General features: G+C 46.4%; 1 protein-coding gene across 2 annotated transcripts in view; it reads left to right on the top strand.

Moving 5' to 3' along the window:
* Nucleotides 1-421: 421 nt before the first annotated feature.
* The window catches only part of grip1 (glutamate receptor interacting protein 1), a 90,425-nt gene continuing 62,880 nt past the window's right edge, over nt 422-27,966 (top strand). Inside the window, exon 1 of one of the 2 annotated variants that reach the window (XM_070542580.1) lies at nt 422-680. In XM_070542580.1, coding sequence (XP_070398681.1) covers nt 626-680 — 55 coding nt within the window. In that variant the 5' untranslated portion in view covers nt 422-625. The remainder of the gene's footprint in view (nt 681-27,966) is intronic. The other variant, XM_070542545.1, reaches the window with a different exon arrangement.

Raw genomic sequence — 27,966 nt, 5'->3', positions numbered from 1 at the left:
CAGAACTTACCCAGCAACATGCTGCCTTTTGGCCAGGGCTCTGTTGGAAATGAGGTTTTTAATCTCAATGAGACCTTCCTGGTTAAATAAACTAATAAATGAAACATAATACCACACTGTACACCAACTCGTGTTCCTTCAGTCTGAATAAATCAGCTGAATCGATGCTCCTTCCGGGCGTCCTGCCTCTTTCTGCTGTGAATGAATGAAGGATGCGCGTGCACAACACTATTAGCGCGTGCCGTGGAGGCGCCTAATATCCCGCCGTGTCGAGCCCATTTCTGGCAGTTTAACCATCTGTGGAGATAACGGGTTCGGGTTCGGACCGGTGCTCCTTCACGGCCGTCACGTCCCGACCCCCAACCCAAACCCACCCCCTCTCTCTCTCCTGCGCTTTTCCAGAGACAGCGAGGCTCTGGGGGTAGAGTTACAGAGGGGGAGGGGGTAGAGAGACCTGCAGGAGGAGCAGGAGAGAGACTGGAGTGGGAGCTGGGGGAGGTGAACCAGCACGAGCTAAAGCTAACTAGCCATGTTGCTGTCACCGCTGCTGCTGCTCCTCCCGCCGCTGTTGGTGTGTGACTGCTAGCGGGCCGCCCTGGACTCCCTAACCGCCCTGAAGTGCATCATGCCCGGCTGGAAGAAGAACATTCCAGCCTGTCTCCAACCGGACCAGGAAGGAGGTAAGACCTGACCCGGACCGAACCGTGCAGGTTCATGCCGACCGGTGAGCGCGTCTGCGCGCGCTCGTGTGTGGTGATGAGCGCGTGTGTAGTAATTATCACCGGTGTTATCTCTTGTGCAGCGGGGTGCTGGCGCCGCCGGTAGACCGGTTGACTGTTTTTAAATGAAAGTTGATACCTTGTGTGTGTAGGTGCGTGCGTGTTGCTCACGCACCGGCTGAGGTTGCTGTGACGTTACAGTGATTTTTACGCGGTGCTCTAACGTGTTTGAGGTTACCTTCTTCACCGGTTACCGAGCTGGGCAGCTAAGCAGGCTAACCAGTGAGCAGCGGGGGTAACGGCAGGTCAACCGGAGGTTCTGCCCTTGTGTGTCCGTGTAACGACCATCTTCACCGGGCTACGCGGGGTAGTCAGCAGCCCGGTGTTGTGGTAAAAACCGTGACGCTTCAGGTTCGGTGCCTCCTTCGGGGTGTGTTATCGGTAACAATCAGGGCCGGCTCTAGGTAATTTGGTGCCCAAGGCGAGAGTGCCCATTTGCCCCCCCCCCCCCCCCCCGCCTGCACGCCTCTCACCCAAACCCAAGTCCACCCACCCACCACACATTGGAAAAGGCAACTCCAGTTATTCCTTAGTTACTAATTTTTATTTTAAATGTTCACACAGCAACTCTTTAAAGCCAACAGCCTGAAGAATAAATGTAAGCTTGAAAGATAAGTAACCTGAGAATATTACAATAACCAATAACTCCAAAATGTCATTCAAATGTCATTGGGGGGGGGGGGGGGGATGCAAAATCAACAGCAGCATTAAACTGTGCAATCAAAAGCAAAACTCAAATATCAAAGTGTCATCATAAAGAAAGTTCTACTTTCCATTTTGTTCAACTGCTGTGGCCAGTCAGCAGGATCCATGGGGCCAGCAGCTCATACATGTTCACAGACATCTGTTGAAGCTGATGATGGCGTCTCTTCAGGCTGTTGGATTGGAGCACTGACTCTGCTGGTGTTGGGTTCTTCTTCTGTGAGAACATAAACACACACACACACACACACACACACACACACACACACACACACACACACACACACACACACACACAAAGCAACTTAACCCTATGATGCGTGTTACTTAAGAACAGTGCCAATTTCCCATTCAGTATTCCTCAGTCATGTGCAGTGATGCTTTTCATTATTTTTAATGTTTTTTATTTTATTGATCTTTTTTTTAATCTGTTCTATGAAAACATGAATAAAATGATCAAAAACAGGTGGAAGTGAGAGCGTCCATGGGGAATATTTGAAAAAACTTATGTCTCTCTCTCAGGTAGGGATGAGTACCGAATTCGGTACTTTTTAAGGTACCGACCGAATTCCATAGTACCGACCGAACACCGATTCACGTCATTTCAAACGGTGCCTCGTTTCGGTACTGCCAAGACAGTTGCGCATGCGCAAGAGCGTTATGTTGCCGGTCCCTGCGAGCCCGTTGTAAACAGAGCAGCATGGGTAGAAAAAACGCACGCTAAAGCTTGGGTCCACTTCACTAAATGTGATGAGTAACTGGGTGATGAAACTAGCGACAGACAACGATCTAAGTGAGACATCCTCATCTTAATCTGCTCCAGTAGGTAAATAAAATGTTTAAGATAACGTTACCTTGATTTGTTAGCTTCCGTTTCGCTAATGGTGCGTTCGCTTTCTCCTCGGAACTCCGAATTTCCGACTAGAAGAACATGAACGCGCTCTAAAGTTTGGCTTTACTTTACTAAATGCGACGGGTGAATGGATGAAGGTAAAACCAGCGACAACGATCTAAGTTTGAGGCATCATCGTTTTAATCTGCTCCAGCAGCTAAATAAACTGTTAAAGATAACGTTAGCTTGATATGTTAGCTTCCATTGCCACCGTTGTTACCAGCTAATGGTGCGTTCGCTTTCTCCTCGGAAATTCTAACTTCCCAGTAGGAAAAATCAAATGAAAAAGGACGGCAAAAGGAATGAAGATACACAGTAAATTTAGTTCACAGTAAAGATGTTTGCTTCAGTTTAATTATCAACTTATAAAACTACAAGGACGATGTTAAAATACAAACTTGTATGTTATTCATCGTGATATTTATCAAATATGGTTATATATATATATATATATATATATATATATATATATATATATATATTGAGAAAAATATATATTTAATTATAAAAGAGAATTAAAATAATAAACACTCAAAAGTATCGAAAATTGGTACCGTTAAGTACCGGTATCGACTCGTAGGTACCGGGAATTAGTACCGGATCGATTCAAATGTCAAAGGTACCCATCCCTACTCTCAGGTGCTCTTCAGCATCAAATACATTGTAGAACATGAGGAAGAAGAACCGGTGATCTGAGGCACTCTGAGGCTTTCATTTATTAAACAAGGAAACGCCGACGCGTTTCGGTACCACCGTCTTCAGGGCATAAACCTTTATGCCCTGAAGACGACTCACTATGTCACAAAAACTAACATCCATCCTTTTTTACAAATTTACAGCCTAACTGACAATAACATCTTAAGGAGACAATTTCAGATGTGCATGTTCTCATTATTTAATATTCTCAATGCTAAATCAATGCTGCACTGATTGTGCCACAAACACGTGTCTGGTGTGGATTTAAATAAATAAATTTTGCATATCGATATATGTGATAAGCCGTTTAATTTGAAAAAGTCCGTTTCTACTGCTGATTACAAATAGCCTAACAAGTAACTTACTCACCTGGTTCTAGATGCTGAGACTGTAGCTCAGTAAATGTGCTGCTGCTGCTGCGTGATGCCTGGTTGAAGACGCTGCAGCGTAAACAAGAAAGAGACGGCATAAGATGTCATGCTGTGTTTAGGCAGTTCTCACTCCCTGCCGAGCCCGGCGGCAGCGGGGGAGTCCCCGCCACGGCCGCGGCGGTGCCGCCCGCCCAATGTGAAGGACAATGTTAAAATTTTTGCTACACCCACACCTAGCGTTCTTCTGATAAGAAAATATTAAATTCATTTTGTATGCGTACTTAAAACTTGAATCGAAGTTCATAAAAAGGCTGCAATCATACTCCAAAAAACGGTAAAAAATATCTTCCCTTCATCATCACAGTGAGACTCATCAGGTGTAGAAGACAGTCCCGCCCCCGTGGTGTCAACAGGTGCCTGTGTGGCTGCAGATATGTCTCACTGCATCTGGACACGACGATTCAAAAGTAAAATTAATTGGTTAAAGTTATGAGAGACTATTTTGTATGTAAACAGCTAGCGAGGGTCCGTCCGTGGACCATGCGAGGCAGTTAGCTACAATGCTAACGCAAAAAGTTCCTTTGCAAAACTTAGAAAGTCTACATACCTCTGCTTTGGGCCCGTTTGTTTTCTTCTTCCTTCCTTCGCTTTGGGAATGCTGATCCCAATGGCTTAGGTGCTCTTTTCATCGTAAAAGATCTCAAAAGTTTAAACGCAACGACAACAGGATGTCCTTCTACAGTGCTGCCCACACACGTGATCTACGGCACCCTTAACGGTCAAATGCGTCTGAGCGGTGGCCCAAGCGGGAGCTCGTCATGCAGCCAGATCATTAGAATTTAAATATTGATGTTTTAATTTCATGTCATATCAGAGGGGAATTTAGAGTATGTAGAGAGTGCATTTCATATTACAAACATAAATGTAATAAACTTTTATTATTGTTTCTTTTTATTTTGCGCCCTATCCATCAGATGGCGCCCCAGGCGGCCGCCTGTGTCGCCTGTCGGCAAACCCGGCCCTGGTAACGATCAGGCGTTCTCGTTAACATCTAACTAACCAGCCTTAAAATGTAACTTTTAAAATGGTTAATTTAACCGCGGAGGTTTTATCTGGAGTGGTTTAGTGGTTGTGTCTGCCTGCGTTTACTTTTCTCTCCTGAAGTCCGTCAGTTTTACGTCTCAGATGTGATGAAAACGTAACGTTTGATGCAAAGAAGCCAGAAAACTAAGATGCAACCATTCTTCCAGTCTTACACCCCAGCCACCTGTTATTAACACAATCATGTTCTTCTCAGTTCCTGTTTCAGATTCTGAAAGGAAAACGCGTTGTTGCTGGTGTGAATTAGTGCTTAGTGATGGAGGCTAGTGCTCAGTGATGGGGACTAGTGCTCAGTGATGGAGGCTAGTGCTCAGTGATGGAGGCTAGTGCTCAGTGATGGGGACTAGTGCTCAGTGATGGGGACTAGTGCTCAGTGATGGGGACTAGTGCTCAGTGATGGAGACTAGTGCTCAGTGATGGGGACTAGTGCTCAGTGATGGGGACTAGTGCTCAGTGATGGGGACTAGTGCTCAGTGATGGGGACTAGTGCTCAGTGATGGGGACTAGTGCTCAGTGATGGGGACTAGTGCTCAGTGATGGGGGACTAGTGCTCAGTGATGGAGACTAGTGCTCAGTGATGGGGACTAGTGCTCAGTGATGGGGACTAGTGCTCAGTGATGGAGACTAGTGCTCAGTGATGGGGACTAGTGCTCAGTGATGGAGACTAGTGCTCAGTGATGGGGTCTAGTGCTCAGTGATGGGGTCTAGTGCTCAGTGATGGGGTCTAGTGCTCAGTGATGGGTACTAGTACTCGGTGATGGAGGCTAGTGCTCAGTGATGGGTACTAGTGCTCAGTGATGGAGACTAGTGCTCAGTGATGGAGGCTAGTGCTCAGTGATGGGGACTAGTGCTCAGTGATGGAGGCTAGTGCTCAGTGATGGAGGCTAGTGCTCAGTGATGGAGGCTAGTGCTCATTGATGGGTACTAGTGCTCAGTGATGGGGACTAGTGCTCAGTGATGGAGGCTAGTGCTCAGTGATGGAGACTAGTGCTCAGTGATGGGGACTAGTGCTCAGTGATGGGGACTAGTGCTCAGTGATGGGGACTAGTGCTCAGTGATGGAGGCTAGTGCTCAGTGATGGAGGCTAGTGCTCAGTGATGGAGGCTAGTGCTCAGTGATGGGGACTAGTGCTCAGTGATGGAGGCTAGTGCTCAGTGATGGAGGCTAGTGCTCAGTGATGGAGGCTAGTGCTCAGTGATGGGGACTAGTGCTCAGTGATGGAGGCTAGTGCTCAGTGATGGAGGCTAGTGCTCAGTGATGGGGACTAGTGCTCAGTGATGGGGACTAGTGCTCAGTGATGGAGGCTAGTGCTCAGTGATGGAGGCTAGTGCTCAGTGATGGAGGCTAGTGCTCAGTGATGGAGGCTAGTGCTCAGTGATGGGTACTAGTGCTCAGTGATGGGTACTAGTGCTCAGTGATGGGTACTAGTGCTCAGTGATGGGTACTAGTGCTCAGTGATGGGGACTAGTGCTCAGTGATGGAGGCTAGTGCTCAGTGATGGAGGCTAGTGCTCAGTGATGGGGACTAGTGCTCAGTGATGGAGGCTAGTGCTCAGTGATGGGGACTAGTGCTCAGTGATGGAGGCTAGTGCTCAGTGATGGGGACTAGTGCTCAGTGATGGGGACTAGTGCTCAGTGATGGAGGCTAGTGCTCAGTGATGGAGGCTAGTGCTCAGTGATGGGGACTAGTGCTCAGTGATGGGGACTAGTGCTCAGTGATGGGGACTAGTGCTCAGTGATGGGGGACTAGTGCTCAGTGATGGAGACTAGTGCTCAGTGATGGGGACTAGTGCTCAGTGATGGGGACTAGTGCTCAGTGATGGAGACTAGTGCTCAGTGATGGGGACTAGTGCTCAGTGATGGAGACTAGTGCTCAGTGATGGGGACTAGTGCTCAGTGATGGGGACTAGTGCTCAGTGATGGGGTCTAGTGCTCAGTGATGGGTACTAGTACTCAGTGATGGAGGCTAGTGCTCAGTGATGGGTACTAGTGCTCAGTGATGGGTACTAGTGCTCAGTGATGGAGGCTAGTGCTCAGTGATGGGGACTAGTGCTCAGTGATTGAGGCTAGTGCTCAGTGATGGAGGCTAGTGCTCAGTGATGGGTACTAGTGCTCAGTGATGGGGGCTAGTGCTCAGTGATGGAGGCTAGTGCTCAGTGATGGAGGCTAGTGCTCATTGATGGAGGCTAGTGCTCAGTGATGGAGGCTAGTGCTCAGTGATGGAGGCTAGTGCTCAGTGATGGAGGCTAGTGCTCAGTGATGGGGACTAGTGCTCAGTGATGGGGACTAGTGCTCAGTGATGGGGACTAGTGCTCAGTGATGGGGTCTAGTGCTCAGTGATGGGGTCTAGTGCTCAGTGATGGAGGCTAGTGCTCAGTGATGGAGGCTAGTGCTCAGTGATGGGTACTAGTGCTCAGTGATGGAGGCTAGTGCTCAGTGATGGGTACTAGTGCTCAGTGATGGGGACTAGTGCTCAGTGATGGAGGCTAGTGCTCAGTGATGGAGGCTAGTGCTCAGTGATGGGGATTAGTGCTCAGTGATGGGGACTAGTGCTCAGTGATGGGGTCTAGTGCTCAGTGATGGAGGCTAGTGCTCAGTGATGGAGGCTAGTGCTCAGTGATGGAGGCTAGTGCTCAGTGATGGGTACTAGTGCTCAGTGATGGAGGCTAGTGCTCAGTGATGGGTACTAGTGCTCAGTGATGGGTACTAGTGCTCAGTGATGGAGGCTAGTGCTCAGTGATGGAGGCTAGTGCTCAGTGATGGAGGCTAGTGCTCAGTGATGGAGGCTAGTGCTCAGTGATGGAGGCTAGTGCTCAGTGATGGAGGCTAGTGCTCAGTGATGGGGGCTAGTGCTCAGTGATGGAGGCTAGTGCTCAGTGATGGAGGCTAGTGCTCAGTGATGGAGGCTAGTGCTCAGTGATGGAGGCTAGTGCTCAGTGATGGAGGCTAGTGCTCAGTGATGGAGGCTAGTGCTCAGTGATGGAGGCTAGTGCTCAGTGATGGGTACTAGTGCTCAGTGATGGAGGCTAGTGCTCAGTGATGGAGGCTAGTGCTCAGTGATGGAGGCTAGTGCTCAGTGATGGGGACTAGTGCTCAGTGATGGGGACTAGTGCTCAGTGATGGGGACTAGTGCTCAGTGATGGGGACTAGTGCTCAGTGATGGGTACTAGTGCTCAGTGATGGGGACTAGTGCTCAGTGATGGGGACTAGTGCTCAGTGATGGGGACTAGTGCTCAGGATTGGAGGCTAGTGCTCAGTGATGGAGGCTAGTGCTCAGTGATGGAGGCTAGTGCTCAGTGATGGGTACTAGTGCTCAGTGATGGGTACTAGTGCTCAGTGATGGGGACTAGTGCTCAGTGATGGAGGCTAGTGCTCAGTGATGGAGGCTAGTGCTCAGTGATGGGGACTAGTGCTCAGTGATGGGGACTAGTGCTCAGTGATGGGGACTAGTGCTCAGTGATGGAGGCTAGTGCTCAGTGATGGAGGCTAGTGCTCAGTGATGGAGGCTAGTGCTCAGTGATGGAGGCTAGTGCTCAGTGATGGAGGCTAGTGCTCAGTGATGGAGGCTAGTGCTCAGTGATGGGGACTAGTGCTCAGTGATGGGGACTAGTGCCTAGCAGATTCCTGCACTGAAGCCCTAGGCCCTCGGGTCGGCCCGGCCTGACAGCCTGAGGGCCGGGCTTCGGGCCAACAACTGTGCAATTACCTCGGACACGGGCTGGGCTGGGCACCTTTATTTTTAATCGAATTCATAAAAAAATTGAAACTCTTAAACGCAGCAGTAGAGCCCTGCGCAGGACTGTTTTCTTCATCCCGCTCCTGCCCGCTCCCGCTGAATTTCTGACCGTTACCGCCCGCAACCGCAACGTGTGTGTTACACTCCCGCTCACAACCGCAAAACTCGGAGAAATTATTACCTCACAGTAAAAGAGATGTATTGAGTTTGCGTACTCAACTTGTCATTTTATAGGCTATACCAGGGATCGGCAACCCGCGGCTCTTCCATCCATCTGATGCGGCTCTCTGTGCTTGTAAAATAATGAATGGATATTTAAATAAAATGCTTTATATTTTACTGAATTAATTTTATATCTGTAAGTCAATTAGGTGTAAAGATTGTCTGCGTAAACCTGAACAGGTCCAACCCGGTCTGTGTGACCGGGTTGACGGGTCACGCTTGTGCGTAATCATAGGCGCTTTCTGAGCTGAAGATGTGAGATTCTGGGCTTCTCCTCAGACGGCTCCTGGATGTGTCGCCACATTGGAGACAGGAACAAGCACTATTCAGCCAAAGTTTCATAATCAGGGAACATTTTCTAAGTGACAAGTCTCTCTGAGCGACAGGGTTTGGAAAACTCTCGCTTCAGTGGGAGGAACCTTCCCGCATGCACTCTGGTTTTGCAACGCGCTCCAAGCCCCTCTCCACATCTTCAGCTCGCTGTGCACCGTACGTACGCGCTGACAGCGAGCTGCGCTGAGCAGTGTCCAGCTCAGATGTTCAGATGGGAATCTTTTCTCGGGTGATTTAGCTACATCTGCGATGTGCGTAGAATAAAATGTCAGTTCGTCTGCATGCGTCGGGGTAATTCTTTCTATTCTTTCTCCGTCAAAATAAACGGTCAAATACGGGAACTCTCCGGTCAACACAAGCCCTGCTTTTAACTGTTCTGTTTTCTTGTGAAAATTGTTGGAAAGAGATCAAATTTAACTTGATTACCACCAGAGCCAGTGCGCCGTTATCTCCGTGACGGTAAACGAGGGAAAACAAATTGATCGGATCCTGCATGTCTTTTAACACATTGGTCAGGATTGACTCACTTTGTTTTCATTTAGTTGGTTAAAAAAAAGTCGGGCTCGGGTCGGGCCAGAGAATCCTGAAAACCTTTTCGGGCCGGGCCGGACACGGGCTCAGATTTTAGGCCCGTGCAGGGCTCTAGTGCTTAGTGATGAGGACTAGAGCTTAGTTTATGTTTTTGTTTATTCATTTAGCAGACGCTTTTATCCAAAGCGACTTACAATTTATAACCTATAGGGCATGTTGTGATTTGTGGGGGAAACCGGAGTACTGCTTCCTGCTTCTCTGTGACCCATGGTGCTTTGCTGGGGTGTAGGATTACGTCATGAAATGGGTGGGGGAGGGGTTTGATGGAATCCAAGCGTCTCTTTTCTGGGTTGTGATAAATGACTCAAGAATATAAGAAATACTTCAGAACAAATGACATCTCCATAGTGCCGCCATAAATGGGTCTGCCATTGTTCTCAAGGGATTAAAATAGCACAAGACAGTTCTTTTAAACATGGCTGGGATCTACTCACTCATGTCAGAGAGCTTCAAGCTAGCTTCTGAGCTACTTTAGCTGCTGGTTTGCAAATGTTCAGAGGATTTTCTGTAAATTACCAGATTTACCGGATTACTGGACACACCACACATAAACAGTCAGCATACATTCTCATATGCACCTTCATTCATATTTTTTTTATATTTCATGGTTTTTAACATGTTTTATTTGCACGTTTTTGGACCTTTTTTAATGTGTGTTTACCATATTTTATCTCTGAGCCCTCTGAAGACGGCATCTGAAACAGAGTTCGCTGCGGCTCTTTCCTCTGTTGTAAATGATTTGAATGTGTCTTTAAACAAACCACAAGAAGAAGAAGCTAAAAGCCTTTCGTCTAAAAATAGATGCCAGACGTCGTTTTCGACTACAGCTAAATAAACTACAGCATTGAGTGGTACAGTCGGCATTTCCTCCTTTTTTCTGATTGGTTATTTTTGAGCTGGCTAGTCCCGCCCCCTTGTGTGCCTCTCTGCCTGTGAGGAACCAGACTAGTTCTCTGTGTAGACAGAAGACGAGTCTGGCAGGCCAGGCTAGGTTAGAGTGGTTTAGGAATCAGAAATCGGTATCGGCCCATAAAATCAGAATCGGTGTATTTCCACTATTTCTTTGTCATATCTACAAGTAGCTCTAACCAGTATTTGTGACGGCTACACAACCATTTTTAAAATCTCAAATATATTAAGTTATTTATTTGACTGAAATATTCCAAATCAAAGTCGGGCTAGAGCGTAGTAATGAAGAGTTAAGCTGAATATGCTGATTATGGGTGTTTCTAGAACTCTTTTAGGATGTTTTCCATGTGAAGTAAAGCAGGAACGTGTGAGAAGTGGCCAATCACACGGACTGACGCGAGTCTGGTCCCTTCCCAACCACACCCAACCAGGAGAAGTTATTCCTATTGTACACTCCTGGTGTCAGATTCAACAAACCATATGTAGCTCACATGTAAGAGGTTTGAACTCTGAACTGGTTTCTGCCACAGAAACAACTCCAGCCTCACCTTCCCATTTCATTAAATGTTTTTGTTTCTCACTGAAGATCAGGTTTGAATTTCATTGATGTTTAAAAGTCAAGCGAACTTCAAACCTAAAAATGTGTTTTAAATAAGAGAACAACATAAGACTGTGAAGTTGTGGCTCTGTCATTGTTTATTTCATACATGTATTACTCTGCAGTAGAGCTGTCATAGCCTGGCCTGCCAGACTCGTCCTCTGCACAGAGAACTAGTCTGGTTCCTCACAGGCAGAGAGGCACATGAGGGGCGGGACTAGCCAGCTCAAAAATAACCAATCAGAAAAAAGGAGGAAATGTCGACTACCGCGTGATGCTGTAGCTTTTTAGCTGTAGTCAAAAATGGCGTCTGGCGATGGCGCAAGGATCTTTCTTTAGAAGAATGGCTTTAGCGCTTCTGTTTGATGTGGTTTTAAAGACATTCAAGTCATTTAGACAAGGGTTGGGAATCGTTCGATTTTGAACGTTTCCAATTCCTCATTTTCGATTCCGGTTCCTATCGATTCTCTATTCTGATTTGAAGACTTGACGTGTTTTACATGAGCCAGCTAACCACAGGTGTTACTTGATGAAATAATCTTAACTTCAACATGAATTTTAACTCTATGAACAACAACATCACCTTCATTTAGACTAAAACATGTTTTGGAGACAAAAAGAAGACGACTTGCAGCACAACCAGTGTGTTTGTTTCTGACCACAACCAAAGTGTGGAAGCAGCCTCTGGGATGAGAGGCTAAATGTCTCCAACATATCCAGAAACGTCCAGCTGTCTTCAGCTACAACTCTCAGGATGATCACGTCCAGGATGACTGAGAACTACACCTCCATGCTGCAGCAGCTTCAGTCACAACAGGAAGTGAAACTTAAACGTAACAGATTTTAAACATTAAAACTCGACAGAAATAGTTCAGAAAGGAAATTAAAATGTTATTTATTATTATTATTATAATTATTTATTGTGGCAGAAGCTGGTGTGGTCCACCACAGAGAAGATGCTCTAGCATGATGACTTTAATTATTCTACAGGGTATTGTTCAGCCTTCTGATGCACACACACACACACACACACACACACACACACACACACACACACACACACACACACACACACACACACACACACACACACACACACACACACACACACACAACATGCGCCAGTGCTCGGCAGCCTCGCCTCTGTCAGTGCGCCCCAGGGCAGCTGTGGCTACATCGTAGCTCATCACCATCAGTGTGTGAATGTGTGTGTGAATGGATGAATGATACACTGTAGTGTAAAGTGCTTTGGAGTCCTTAATCTGAGAGGCGCTACACAAGTGCGAGTCATTTATCATTCATCATTCGAGCCTGCGGCGGTGTGGACTGATTAGCTAAATGACGTGAACCACGTCTCTCTTACTCTGTAATTATAAATATAGCAAATATAGCTGCAAAAGTACAGTTAGAGAACGATCTTTAGAAGCTGTTAAAAGTAATTGTTTAGGTTACTCACCTTAGATTGGGTCCAAAATCTTTGTTTTGAGGAAGCAGCAGTCGGCGGGATCCGGCTAATTACTGGAACGGCTTGGACTAATTTATGAAATGCTCTTCAACCCAACATAGCCCGGTCCAAACTCCTTCAAGTTGGTGAAAGAGTCACATGTAAAACAGCCAAGCTACTGGAACTAAAGAAGCTTTGCTGGGACCCTGACTCGACTCAATGCTAACGCTAACTACAGCTAAGCTACAGCATACACACTTGCAGCTAATGCGAGTCTACTGCTACAAGCCTGGCAGAGACCGATGCTTTTAAAACCTACAGCCACAGAGGTCTGACTCCTTACATGGGACCTGGTTACGTTGCGTCTGACCTTTGACCCATCGGTCCAGACTGATTTTAGACTGCTGTTGTAAATTTTTGTAGTTATTTTGAGCTGAAGAGGGCGCTGGACTGAAGGTTTTAGGCAGAATTTTAAGTTTTTAAAGAAAATGCACCAAAACACAAAAATAACAACGACACATGTCTACAACACTATAATACACTTAAGCCCTTTTCAGATAGACATTCTGGAACATTTGCGGACAATTCAATCCGGTTTTTAACCGGAATTGTGTTTTCAGACACACCACTTTTGTACCGGAACTTGTCCTTTCGGCTGCGTTCACACAGCAGGGGAAAAGTTCCAGATGTCTGACGGCGGGGGGGGGGGGGGGGGGGGGGGGGGGGGGTAGAATCGGACTTATGTTAAGAAGAAGAAAATATCATTTCTATAGCGCCTCTCAAGACAAAAATCACGAGGCGCTTAAGCATAATTCTGCGCACACGAAGACGCATAAGAGACCTGGATGATGAAGCTCAATGGTTAAAGGAATCACTGAAGCGGTGTGAAGCGCTCCGTCGCGCGTCTAGGCGGTACCGTAGGAGGCGAGCTGCCGTGGTTCACCGCATGCTACAGCAGCGGGCTATCTAGGTGCGCACGGCGTCCCCCGGTCCCCTCCTCCTCCCCCTCCCCCTTGTCCGGAACTCTACCTCACCAGTCTGAAGCAGCCACCCTGTCCGTAACAAGTCCGGATCTGTTACTAGGGGCTTCGTCCGGTTAAATTCCGGAACACGTTATCCGGATGTTTGTATTCAGACACAAAGGTCTTACGGACAGAGTCCGGAACATTTCCGTTTTTCATGGCCTGTCTGAAGGGGGCCTTATTTATACAAGTTGTCAGCAAAGAAAGTTGATTTTTGGTTTGACTTGCTCTTTAATAACACTGTTATGGCCGATAACCGATATTTGCCGATATCGATATGCTGACATTAATGCTTCTAAAATCAGCAGATTTTGTATAGAATGAAAATGATTAAAGCTGAATTTACGTTATTATGTACTCAGAACACACACATTTATGGTTCTGAGATGATTACATTCACTGTTCACACGACTAAACAATTACACACACACACACACACACCCCAAACACACACACACACTCACACAGACATCCTCCGAAACAGCCCAACAAGTGGAGACGAGATGGAAAAAACATTGGTTGTTAATATCGGCCCGGTTCTATTTATCGAACAGTTACCGATATGTTAAAAATGACTAACATCGGCCGATACCGATATTGTTGCCGATACATTGTCCATCCCTAATTTTTAGTTCTGGTCTGAAGGATCTTCACGAATCAAAAGGATCCTCAGGAGCTCATGGGACAAAACCGTAAACAAGCAGCAGCCCAGCGCTGTTGGCCCATACCGACCTGCCAGCTGATCGATTGATTAAATATCAGTCTAAACCAATCGTCTACACATCGATCCACACCTGAACTCCTCCCTTGTGTCCGCCAGACGAAGAGGGGAATTTGCTCCCTGTTTTTGTTCAATGCTTTATTGATGTTGACTTGCTCACAGTTCTAGCTCCTCCCGTGTTCAGTTTGGCGGGGTTACATGTTTTAGCCATGTTTAATGTTGCCAACCTGTTACCAGTTTCCACTCACCATCCTTTATGGTAGAAAACGGTCCAAAACAAAGAGCCCCAAAGCCAGCAGCCAGCCACCGGCAGCAGAGTAAAAATAGATGACGGGTAAATAATTGATCAGCAGATCATAAGAGACCCGTGCGGCTCCTACCAGACGACTATCATGTATGAAATCAAGTTTATTTGTTAAGCTTGATGTCATTTTATATCTCAGCGGGTTTAACAACAGGAACATCTGTCTGAGATGACAAGGACTCCAATTTGAACACGAGTCGAATGAAAGCAGGAACCTCAAGAGAGGAATTTCAGAGCAGGGACAAAATGGCAGCTGCATGCGCTGAACAGAAACTTGTTCCGTTAATTAGTCAAAATTCCCCCTGAGTTTGGAACGGGAATGCAGGAAAGACAGACGAGGCAACAAATGAATGTTGTACTTGGAATAATCAGGCTTTAGTTCAGTTTTAAATCAGGAAATGATGTGAAAATGAAAAATTCAGTTAGAATAGACCCAAAAGGTGCAGACGCTAGATTAAATATACTCATTTCCAACGTTGGTGCTTCAGTGTGCCTAACACCTAAAGGCCAGTTTTCATCCACCTACATCTAATAGTTAACGGGTTAGTCCAATAAACAACTTGATTCTGACAACCAACTGGAGCTGGGTCTGTTCTTTACAGTTGTCCAGGTAAAACGTCCGTCCTAACGCAGCTTCTATCATCCAACAATCCATCCATCCATCCATCCATCCATCTATTTATTTATTTATTTATTTTCAGCCGCTTATCCAGAGTCGGGTCACGGGGGCAGCAGCCTAGCAGAGAGGCCCAGACTTCTTTCACCTTAGCCACTTGGGCCAGCTCCTCCGGGGGAATCCCAAGGCGTTCCCTGGCATCCAGGAGGTATCCTGACCAGATGCCTGAGCCACCTCAACTGGATCCTCTCAATGTGGAGGAGCAGCGGGTCTACTCCGAGCCCCTCCTGGATGACCGAGCTTCTCACCCTATCTCTAAAGGAGAGCCCGGCCACTCTTCGGAGAAAACTCATTTCGGCCGCTTGTATCCGTGATCTCGTTCTTTCGGTCACTACCCGAAGCTCATGACCATAGGTGAGGGTAGGAACGTAGATCGACCGGTAAATCGAGAGCTTTGCCTTCTGACTACCACAAACTACTTCTAGCTCAACCATCTCAAGCCCTACTGCTTCCATTTTCCTCTTTTCCCCCTCTCACTGAGAACTGTGTGTCCAAGCTTCTCACGTGCAGCCGCCCTACTACATGCCCACTCGACCCCATTCCGACTAAGCTGCTCCAAGCTATTGCTCCTACAGTAGCCGCAGCAGTCACACATGTGATCAACGCTTCACCGACATCCAGTACATTTCTCACCTCTCAAGCATGCTCAGGTTAAACCGCTGCTAAAAAAACCATCTCTTCCTCCAAATCATATGGAGAACTACTGACCTATCTCTCTCCTCCCTTTTCTGTCCAAAATCATTGAAAGGGTGGCTTTCAAGCAGATCACAGAATACCTCTCACAGAACTGTCTGCTTGACCCTTACCAATCTGGGTTCAAAAAGGGCCACTCCACTGAAACTGCTCTGTTAGCAGTGACGGAATCCTTAAAAGAAGCTAGAGCGACTGCCAAATCCTCAGTGCTTATCCTGCTCGACTTATCGGCAGCATGTGACACTGTCAACCATGACTTCCTTTTGTCCACACTCTCTAGCATGGGCATCACAGAGAAAGCACACGCCTGGTTTGAATCGCACCTCACAGGACGATCATTCAGTGTCTCTTGGCTTGGACAATCCTCTACCGTGCACCATCTTGCCACAGGAGTCCCCCAGGGCTCTGTACTAGGACCTCTTCTCTTTGCCATATACACCACCTCACTGGGTGAGATTATTCGATCACATGGCTTCTCCTACCACTGCTATGCAGACGACACCCAGCTCTATCTAAGCATCACATTTATGCTGATGACTGTCAAGTATACGTATAAATGGATGAGAAGAATGCGGGCTCAAAATTGGCTGCATATTTAGATGACGTGAAGGGCTGGCCGGCATCCAACTTCTTAAAGTTAAACGAAAAGAAGTCTGAGTTTATTGTTCTTGACCCCCGCAACCACCATGGCTCTCACCCTGTTTGTGACCTTTTAACCCTCAACCCCAAACAGTGTATGACAAGTCTCGGGGTCAAGCTGGATGCTGGAATCACAATGGCCCCACAGATAAACTCCGTAGTGAGGTCTTGCTTTTATCAGCTTCGCCGCCTTACTCGCCTCAGATGAATCCTGAAACGGAGGCATTTGGAGTCAGTCATCCATGCCTTCATTACCTCTCGCTTGGACTACGCAAACGCCCTCCTCGTTGGTGCTCCGGTATCCGCCCTGAATCGGCTGCAGGTCGTCCAGAATGCTGCTGCCAGGTTCTTGACGAGTACACACCGACGTAGCCATATTACCCCTGTCCTGGCACGTCTTCACTAGCTCCCTGTCATTTTCAGAGTGCAGTTTAAGTTACTTTGTATTTAAAGCTTTCAATGACCTGGCACCTCCCTATCCCTCTGACCTGCTCACTCCATATGTGCCCACGCGCACGTTGAGGTCGGCTGACCTTTTGCTGCTCTGCACGCCGCGGATGCGATTCAAATCGCTGGGTGAACGAGCATTTGTGCATGCTGCCCCAAAGCTATGGAACTCATTGCCCATTGGAGTTCGGCAGGCTCCATCTCTGGCGGTTTTTAAATCTCGTTTAAAGACCCACTTTTACGCTTTAGCTTTTAGACAGTGACTCGTTTTAATGTTTTATTGTATCATTGTTTTAATGTGTTCTTAGTATTCATCATGTTTTATCTGCTTTTGATTGGGATTTTATCCTCTGTTTTAGTTCTTTCGAATGGTTGTGTTTTGTTTTAGCCTGTGCAGCACTTTGGGCAACTCCCATGCTGCGTTTTAAATGTGCTATATAAATAAACTATGCTATGCTATGCTATGCTATATGTCATTTCCACCGGACGACCACACTGTCTCTGCACTAATATCAAACTGTCTCTCTGACATATCAAAATGGATGAAATCCCACCATCTCCAACTCAACCTCTCTAAAATTGAATTACTTGTCATCCCAGCAAAACCATCCATACAGCACAATATCTCAATCCAGAATGACTTCCTATCTCTGGCTCCTTCAAAGGCAGTTCGAAATCTGGGTGTTGTGATTGATGAACACCTGACCTTTAAAGATCATGTTGCCTCTGTTGCTCGTTCATGCCGCTTTGCGCTGTATAACATACGAAAGATCAGACCATACCTAACACAACATGCCACCCAGCTCCTGGTGCAATCTACTGTCATCTCCCGCCTCGATTACTGCAACGCCCTTCTAACTGGTCTTCCAGGCTGTACTGTGAGACCTCTTCAAATGGTCCAGAACGCAGCGGCGCATCTGGTCTTCAATCAGCCAAAAAGAGCACACGTCACCCCTCTGTTCATTGAGCTCAACTGGCTACCGCTAGCAGCACACATCAAATTCAAATTGCTAACACTAGCATACAAAGTCCGAGACGGTACGGCTCCCATCTACCTGAATCCTCTTGCAAAGGCTTACGTCTCGGCCCGGCCGCTCCGCTCATCACAGGATCGTCTGCTAGCAGTGCCTACACCACGCTCAGGACAATCCAGACTCTTCTCATGCATCGTTCCACAAATGTGGAATGACCTTCCAAGCACTACCAGAACAGCGGCTTCCTTATTTTCTCCCTTCGCATTTGGGAGGATGGAGCTCCAGCTCCCCCTGTGGATAAGCTGCCAGGGGGCTCAACATGATATATTTTCATGGGACCCAAATTCTCTGGCAGCCCCCCTGCAGGCAGCAGGCTGCCTCTTGTTCACTTCCTGCTGCACTGCACATAGTAATGGAGTGTTCCACTAGGGGGCACAGCAGAGAACCCAGCTCAGATAGCGGCCCGGGTTTGTGGGGTACAACCAAAGCCAACATGGCATCAATAGAAGAGATCAGTAACTGCTTAATTTTCAGTGGTATCGTAGATGGTATGAAGGTCCTCGGTGTGACGGTGGTGAGCGTCTCACTCGTTTATTAACTCCCCCTACTGGTTACTCACATATTGCAGCTTGCGAACATGTCTTGTTATTTTCAGAGGAGGAACACAAATGAAGCTTTCAAAGCAAATATGAGAAACGCTTGTACGTGTTATTAAAAGCCCTCAGACCTTATAAGCAATAGATCGTAACTACACAGCTGCCCCGATGAGGTCTGACCCGGAAGAGGAGAAGAGTTTAGAGGCAGAGCAGCTGAAAGCTCATTCTGATGTTTCATTAGATGTTCTGTGGTAGAGGAACACTCAGCAGCACGTGATTGTGGGGTGGAATGAAACTGATACGAGGTTTCCAACATTTGAAGCAAATAAAAGTCCTTAAGAGATGAGAGCCGGCTGTAGGTGCTATTCTCTGGGCCGTTTTCAGTCGATCTCATGTTCTCTTCTGCCGAGAGGAATTAAGGGCAGGGTTCTGGAGCGTTCCGTCAGAACCGTGCAGAGGATCACACAAACTCCACGGGAAGCTTTTACAGCATGCTGATTGTATCAGACTTCTGATTTCATCTCATACCTGTGTGCCTACTGAGCATGCTCAGACTGAAGATCTGGATGTTTAAACCTACATTTGGTTTTATTTTTTGCAAACACTCTGGAGTCGGAGGTGAGACAACAGGACTGTCAGCAGCAGCTGGAGCATGTCTGCTGGAAACTGAACATCATGCGATTCGACTAAAAGCTCTGAGAGCCACTGAGTAAATGAAATGCAGCAGGAGGTTCTGGTAGAACCGCTGAGTGTGTGTCAGAGCATGACATCATCCCACCGTTTTTAGGCTTTTCCACAAAGAAGCAGAGAAAATGGCTTAAACACACACACACACGCACACACACACACACACGCACACACGCACACACACACACACACACACACAAACACACACACACACACACACACACACAATGTCCTTTAAAAGGTGCTGATGTCAGAACTCTTCATCTTTGTTCTCAGGATTACTGAAGCAGACCTCTGTGTGCACGTGTGTGTGTGTGTGGATGGATTACGGATTGTGTTGTAAAATGCCTTGGGGGGGGGGGGGGTAGAACCCTAGAGTGGTAAATGGTAAATGGCCTGTATTTGATACAGCGCCTTCTAGAGTCCTGGAACCCCCCAAGGCGCTTTACAACACAATCAGTCATTCACCCATTCACACACACATTCACACACTGGTGGGGATGAGCTACGATGTAGCCACAGCTGCCCTGGGGCGCGCTGACAGAGGCGAGGCTGCCGAGCACTGGCACCACCGGTCCCTCCGACCACCACCAGCAGGCAACGTGGGTTAAGTGTCTTGCCCAAGGACACAACGACAGCGACAGACTGAGCGGGGCTCGAACCTGCAACCTTCCGATTACGGGGCGAGCACTTAACTCCTGTGCCACCGTCGCCCCAAGAAGGCACTATACACATACAGGCCACTTACCATTTACAAAGTCTGTTAAAGGTGTGGTTCACAGAGAAATCAGTTTTAATGATTATTTCTGACTCTTAACGGGTCACTCTGTTTCATGCAGGCTGAACATGAAAATAGTCTCCTACACCTATCTCCTGCAGTAGCTTCTGATAGAAAACAGACGGTGAAACTCTAGGATTAGACAGATCTACGTTACACACTAGCTACATTTACATGCTCCAGATTTCCCCTATCCGATTCTAGGGTTGTCACGGTAACCGTATCATCTGCTGAAGTTGCCGGCGGCACATGCGCGCTTTGTTGTTTACAACCAAAACTTTCTTGAAGCTAAAGCTGAAATAATGGCCAAAGGAGGAGACGGCAGCACTCAGGACATTTATTATCCGTCAAAGAAGACAAAGTGGGAAGTACGGGCATCTTTTGGATATCTGAAGAATGCCGAGGGACAGTTGATAGAAGACGGCTATCCTGTTTGCAGCACGAGCAGAAAAAGTGTCTGTGAAAGGCAGCAATGCTTCAAATCTCATGACACATCTGCGTGACCATCACCCACAACTCTACAGTCAACGCAAGGCAAGCTAACGTTAGCGTTTTAGCTAAAATGCGTGATCCGAGGATTTGGGTTGAGGGAGAATGCAACGAGTCGCTATATAAAGCAGCCGCAGCGCCGCTACCTGCATATAAACCGTGTCGCGGACACCGCCATGTTGAAATGACGCTATGCATTACGGGGCTCCCAGGGGCAGATAAGAGTTGGTCTCTCTCCGAGAATAATTATGAATTTAACAATGATTACTGCCTGATGACATTTTCCCACATCTGCAAAGCTCACTGGAAGGACACAAACCGAGGACCATATTCTCCTGATATAGGGTTTATTACTCAAGTAAGGGTAAAAAAGTATCTGATTAGAAGTATACTTGAGTACTGAGTATCATCTGATCTAATATTTTTAAAACGATGACATCAAACAGACAAAAAATAAGAAGTTATGGGCAAATATTGGTATTTTAAAGACTAAAGGGGAAAAATGTAAACAAATAAACAACATAATTACAAAATAACACATTTTAGGCTAAATTTAGACAAAAACTGAGGACAATATTTTCCTGACGTACAGGGTTTATTTAATTGTGTGAAAACATTTAAAAAATACCGCGATAATACCGAAAACCGTGATAATTTTGGTCACAATTACCGTGAGGTTACATTTTTACACCGTGACAACCGTATCCGATTCAAATCTTGGTTGATCCCAAATCTGTTTTTATGGACAATTTACCAGGAAAAGAGCATGCCAGCTGAGAATTGTGTGACCTGGAAGGTGCTTATGAATAACGAGGGTTTTAAATACATTTCTACTAGTAACATGTTTCTTATCCATTTGTTTTCGTACAAAATGATTGTTTATGGGCAGATAAATAAGATTAATTACAGTTTATTAGAAAAAAAACTATATATATATAAATCTTTAAAATATTGGTAATTTCGAGTCACATTCCTGGTTTTTTAAACCAAAAGCAAAATAGTTCATGCAGCAGAAGAATTATATGAAAATACTCACTGAACATTAGTCTAACATTAGTTCAGATCTAACATAACGGATAGTAAACTCCCCGTTGTCTGCAGCCATCGTGACGCCACTGGAAACTTGATGCAAAGCTGTTTTTGTTGAATCAATTTGACCAAAACTAGACTGGAATGAGTCAAAACTGTTGTGTAGTTCCAGAAAAGGGATCAGCTGATCTGCCACAACCTTTTCTGAGATGTCAGACATGAACAGGAATTTAGAAATGGGTCTGTGAGTGTCCAAACAAAATGTAACACCATGCTGCGTTTAATCCTGTTTCTCTGTTAACCCGGACCCTCTGGTCCTGCTTTTAGGGTCGAATCATGACTAATCTGAAGCTGACGCGGTGATTTTATTATTAATTCAAATGTCTGTTTGTCTTCTGCTTTTAAAGCTTTCAGAAAATACTTTTTCATATAAATGGATAAAATCTGCATTTTTCTCATCAGTTTAGTTTTCAGTTCTGCTGATTCATCTTCTAACGACACGCCTGCAGAATTTAGCCACCAGAACGCACTCACACACAGTTCTGGGCATCGTCCAGGTAGACAGACAGGCAGGCAGACTGCTGTCATCACACACACACACACTTATTTTCTCGGTGAATGAACACAGCGTGGACATGTTGTGTCCCAGCGTGGCACTGATAGTCCAGCAGCGAGTCTAAAGCCTGCCGAGACGGTCTCTGATCTGGCTGTTCTCCCCGTCTATGGGACTCTGCCAACTGCAGTCCGCTGAGTGTGGCTGCTTCGCTCTAAAGCAAAACCTTACGCCATGCAGGGTTCCCCCCAGAAAGCTTGCTAGGCTTGTCGGACCGTGAGAGCGGGGGGCGGGTGGGGGATGTTTGCGCACGAATCATTCCACTACTGTTTGTCATCGGGGGGGGGGGCTCATTTAGCTACCGTGCGTGGGTGGGGGACCAAGCACGGCCTGGTGGCCTGCCAGGCTTGTAAGGCACTGGGAGAAACACCGCCATGGCCTCGGCTCAGTCCACCTTAACCCGCCTTTAATGTCAGGACCTAGAAGTGAGAGTGGCAGGAGTCTTACTTCCTGATATGTGGACATCTTTCCTCTGATTGGCTAACAGCAGCACGACTCTACTACTGACCTCGTATGCTCTGCAACGTTGAAGTTTTATCTCCACCAATAACACAAGCCTGGAGGAGTTCTGCTGTGTGGTGGAGTTGCTAATGCTAACAGTTAGCTTCTACTAGCTGAGATGTTCTCTGCTGTTTCCTGGATGCTAAACCAACAACAGCCTTCCCCGTCGTGAGTCCATGAATGTTAAGTGACTGTGTGGCGTAGATCTGTCAGGATTTTTTAATCCTAGAGTTTCACCGTCTGTTTTCCATCAGAAGCTACTGCAGGAGATTAGTGTAGGAGACTATTTTCATGTTCAGCCTGTATGTTATAGTCAGAAATATTCTATACAACGTGTTTTTTCAGTGTTCCACACCTTTAAGATTTAAACCAGAGTCATGAGTTGATCAGAACCAAAAACGCGTTTTTCTGTGGATTGTTGGGGTCCGGGATTCTGGATCTCTCAAGGAGCAGCTTGTTTGATCAGGTTATGGTTCATAAAGACATCACTGCTGTTTCCATGTCACTATGTGGATTATCTTTACTTCTGCTCTTATTTTGAAAAAAAAAACCTGTTTTGCTTCCTGCTTTAAAACTTGAGATCTTTTTTTGAGTTTCTGACTGAGATCCAGATGGAGTACCTGCTCCATTTCTTTAAACCTCACAAGAAGGAGTGGGAATGCCTTCTTTACCTCCTGTTATCTAGTGGTAAGATGAAGCCTTGTGATTGGTCGACTCATGGGTGATGATTAATTTGCTCTACTGCACCATCAAGTGGATGATTTAAGTAAAACAGGCACAGTGATTATATGCGATGGCAATATATAAATTCATGATATTGTCTTAATCTGTCTTTTTAACACAATGTGTGTTATGCAATACACAACTCCACAACAAAATGTGATGAGGGGGACTCGGCAACGTTTTGCTGCCCCCTTTATTTTGAATCTTGCACAAACCAGTGAGCCAGTGAATTGATCATGTGGTACGGACTGCCTGTAAGGCCTCAAACGTCACTACATACGTGATCAAAGTAGGGCTGCAACTAACGATTATTTTCATAATCGATTAATCTGTTGATTATTTTTTCGATTAATCGATTAATCGGTTTGTTATTGTTTAGCTATTTAACCTATACAAGTGATGAATACATTTCAGTTAAGAAAAAGAAAACATAAGACAATTGTGCAGTTGACTGCAATCTATTTTATTGCACATGAACACAGTCAGTGGTGTAAAATGAGCTAAACAGTGCAAAATATCAGTCCAGAATAATTTTTTAGCATCAAAATATAAGAGGTAAATTCCATAAAAAATAATGTAGAATCTAGAATAGAGTTTGTAAGTGGTATGCATTGCTGGGGGGTGAGTGTCTTGTTCCCCATGTAGTTGTCCATCGTTGCTTGTTTTTTTCTGCATAAGAAACACAAATTGACTGACATAAGTACACATATAAAATAAAGCAGCACACACACTACAACACTAAATCAATATTACATTATTTGAATTAATTAACAATATACAGTGATCATTTATTCTGACAAAAATGTGTTGTGAGGTGTTTTAGTGTTAGACAGTAAAACAGCCTTTTAATTGTAAAAAAAAATGACTTTCTGAATTTCTTCTGTATTTAAAAATTGAAAGCGTACAACTATGCTGCGTTATATTCACCTGGACACAGCTCGTCTGTATATTTTTCTCCGCGGAGTTGTCCTTTTTTTAATGAGGAACATAGTTATGGGTTTGTGCCGTTTTTCTCTTAACGAGAACATTCTTATAAACAGACGTGCTAAATTTGGCAAGCGCATGATACACAACACGGAGATTCACTATTGCATTTAGTCAATCAGAAGTAGAACACCGTAGACTGACGCGGCAAAAAAACATGTTTAACATCCACTATAACGAACTCCGCTCCCAAATTTGATCTGCGTTAGCTTGTTTATTTTCTGTTACTTACCGGGCTGGCTCTTCCTCTGCTGCATCAGCCCCCACATGTTTTCGTCTCAAATGTTCACTTAGGGACGTCGTGCTTCCGTGCCGTGCTAGATGGTTTTTGCATATTTTGCAGGTCACACGTCTTTTCATGGCATCTAGAGTGAAGTGCTCCCATACTCGTGAGGTTTTTGTCCGGGGTTTCTCGTTTTGTCGCTTCTATTTTTCTTCCGTATTTCTTCTTGTTCCGCCATCTCTCACAGCAAGATGAGCGTCAGTAACGTGTTACGCCGTGAAAACCGAGGGCACTTATTGGCTCGTTTCTTCTTCTACGGCTCCACTGGTAGATCAGTGGCTCATTACTGCCACACACTGGCGGCAAATTTAACAGATTGTAACCGATGTCAGATTGTGGTAAAAATACACTTTATGCTGTAAAATGTGATTATTAAACAACAAATCGATGACTAAAAAAGTTGTTAACTATTTTATAATCGATTATAATCGATTAAATCGATTAGTTGTTTCAGCTCTAGATCAAAGCATGCCTCGATACGCGCTTCACACAAAAAATTCTCCCCGATTACTCAACACATGCTTGGAAGTGTTGACACGAAAGACACACCGCTACTTTTATTCACCATCATGCACACGGTCACCTACCAAGCCTAATTTAAGTTGTTTGATATGAATCCGTATCAGCAGGTCAGATCTGCGCTCAGAGCAGTAACTGGTATTGGCCCTCAGAATCAGAATCGGTGCAGCTAGAGCAGGAAGTCAGAGGAGACTCTTTTATTTTCAGAAATTTGTATTCGATATCTTTAAAATATCCAACTACATTCAGCTGAGATTCTTGCGTAAACGGATGGATGAAATCATCATGACACAGTTAGTGTCTCAGACCTCTTGAGCTGCTCTAGGATCAGTTTGTTGTTCCTTTCTGTCTGGGTTTGGATCGAGCCTTGGGGGGATGAATGGAAGTGCATCAGGAATCAGGGTCAGTCCCTCAGCACTCCATTAAGACCACACGTTCACTCTTTGTCCGTTTCCATTTCTGTCTGTCTCACTCAGCCTCGGGCTTTATCAATCACTGTCCGAGCAGCCCACTGCATCATGGGTAACTGCAGAGGCAACCGGATCCCTGAAACATCAGAGAGGTTTTCCTGCCTGGGTTTAAGAGTGAACAGCAGATGGCAGCAGAGGACAATCTATGTGTGCGCTGTTTGTGTCTGTGCGTGTGTAAAGTAGAGCATGGAGAAGCAAATCACACACACACACAGACACACACACACACACACACACACACACACACACACACACACACACACACACACACACACACACACACACACACACACACACACACACTGATGTGTTGTCCAATCGTGTTGCAGAGCAGCAGAAGCCTGAGGGTGATATGCAAATGAGTCAGAATGTTTTAAGCATCATCTCTCTCCCTCTCTCTCTCTCTGTGATCCATAAATGTCTCTTGACCTTTTTCTTGGCTGTCAGCTCTGTAGGTGTGAAGCGTCGCTGATGCGGCTTCTAGGCCATTCGAGCCCTCAGGCAGGTGTGACAGGTGTGTGTGTGTTGGGGGTGGGGTTGTAAACAAGCACACACGGTCAGTACAACAGCACATTAGGTATTCCTCCTCACTTGTTCAGCGGGTTCTCAAACTAGAGATGCAGCCGTTCTGGTTCTGATTCCTGACCCACTAGTCCTGGTTCTGCTGAGAGAACCAGGACTAGCCAAATAATAGCAATGCCATCCATCAGGTGAGATTTAAAATGATGATTCTGGGTAACATTCAGAGATCACATTTTAGGGAGCGTGCATTTACCAGTTTGAGTCAGTAGGTGGCAGAGTTAAGCTGTTTAGCAGGGAGACAACAGGAACGCTGCTACGGAAGCCTGGAGGTCCAAGCAGGGAGTGAGCACACATAAACAACGGTTATGGGAGCGTTGATTTTTGGAAGTACAACCGTTTGGAGAATCCACACTGGAGGCTTCGCCTCGGTGTGTGTGTGTGTGTGTGTGTGTGTGTGTGTGAGACAAGACGTGATTGTTAAGCTCTCTCTCTCTCTTTCCCGTTCCGTGTTGTGCAGCTGTCAGACCTGCAGATCAGCTGATCCAGAGGCAGATAAAAGGATAAACCTGCAACCTTATTTTAATATTTTCAACAAAAATTGCAGCAAAGCATCATTTTACCTGCAGTTGAAGCAAAATGTAACTTTCACGAGCAAAAGAACCCATAAAAATTATTCAATAAAGCAGGAAGAAGTTAATTTTGTTTTACATTTTTCACTTATTTAGAATTTCACGTTTAGCTCGTATTTTATTTAAATTATCTTCAGCTTTATTCATTTTCTGAGAATTTGTTAGCAAATAATCAATGGAAATAATCATAACACAACATAATCACTTGAAAGGTTTTGTATTACATGCCATTTTCAAAGGCATTCTATAGTTTTGGGAAGTTTTTGTTTATTTATGGCGAAGTAGCCGAACACTATGAAAAACTGACATTGCTGCTTAGGGCAGGGCACAGGGTCGGATTAAAGCAGGGCACAGGGTCGGGTTAAAGCAGGGCACAGGGTCGGGTTAGGACAGGGCACAGGGTCGGGCTAGGACATGGCACAGGGTCAGGTTAGGACAGGGTCGGGTTAGGACAGGGCACAGGGTCGGGACAGAGCAGGGCACAGGGTCGGGTTAGGGCAGGACACAGGGTCGGGCTAGGACAGGGCACAGGGTCAGGTTAGGACAGGGTCGGGTTAGGACAGGGCACAGGGTCGGCACAGAGCAGGGCACAGGGTCGGGTTAGGGCAGGACACAGGGTCGGGTTAGGACAGGGCACAGGGTTGGGTTAGGACAGGGCACAGGTTCGGGTTAGGGCAGGGCACAGGGTCGGGGCAGGGCACAGGGTTGGGTTAGGACAGGGCACAGGGTCGGGTTAGGACAGGGTCGGGTTAGGACAGGGCACAGGGTCGAGACAGAGCAGGGCACAGGGTCGGGTTAGGGCAGGACACAGGGTCGGGCTAGGACAGGGCACAGGGTCAGGTTAGGACAGGGTCGGGTTAGGACAGGGCACAGGGTCGGGACAGAGCAGGGCACAGGGCCGGGTTAGGGCAGGACACAGGGTCGGGTTAGGGCAGCGCACAGGGTCGGGGCAGGGCACAGGGTTGGGTTAGGACAGGGCACAGGGTCGGGTTAGGACAGGGCACAGGGTCGGGGCAGGGCAGGGCACAGGGTTGGGTTAGGGCAGGGCACAGGGTCGGGACAGAGCAGGGCACAGGGTCAGGACAGAGCAGGGCACAGGGTCGGGACAGAGCAGGGCACAGGGTCGGGTTAGGACAGGACACAGGGTCGGGTTAGGACAGGGCACAGGGTCGGGTTAGGACAGGGCACAGGGTCGGGCTAGGACAGGGCACAGGGTCGGGTTAGGACAGGGCACAGGGTCGGGACTGAGCAGGGCACAGGGTCGGGTTAGGACAGGACACAGGGTCGGGTTAGG

This window comes from Nothobranchius furzeri, chromosome 1 (assembly GCF_043380555.1).
Source record: "Nothobranchius furzeri strain GRZ-AD chromosome 1, NfurGRZ-RIMD1, whole genome shotgun sequence".
Classification (NCBI taxonomy): Eukaryota; Metazoa; Chordata; class Actinopteri; order Cyprinodontiformes; family Nothobranchiidae; genus Nothobranchius; species Nothobranchius furzeri.
Note: the sequence above shows the minus strand (reverse complement) of the source record. Positions and strands in the feature narration are given on the sequence as shown.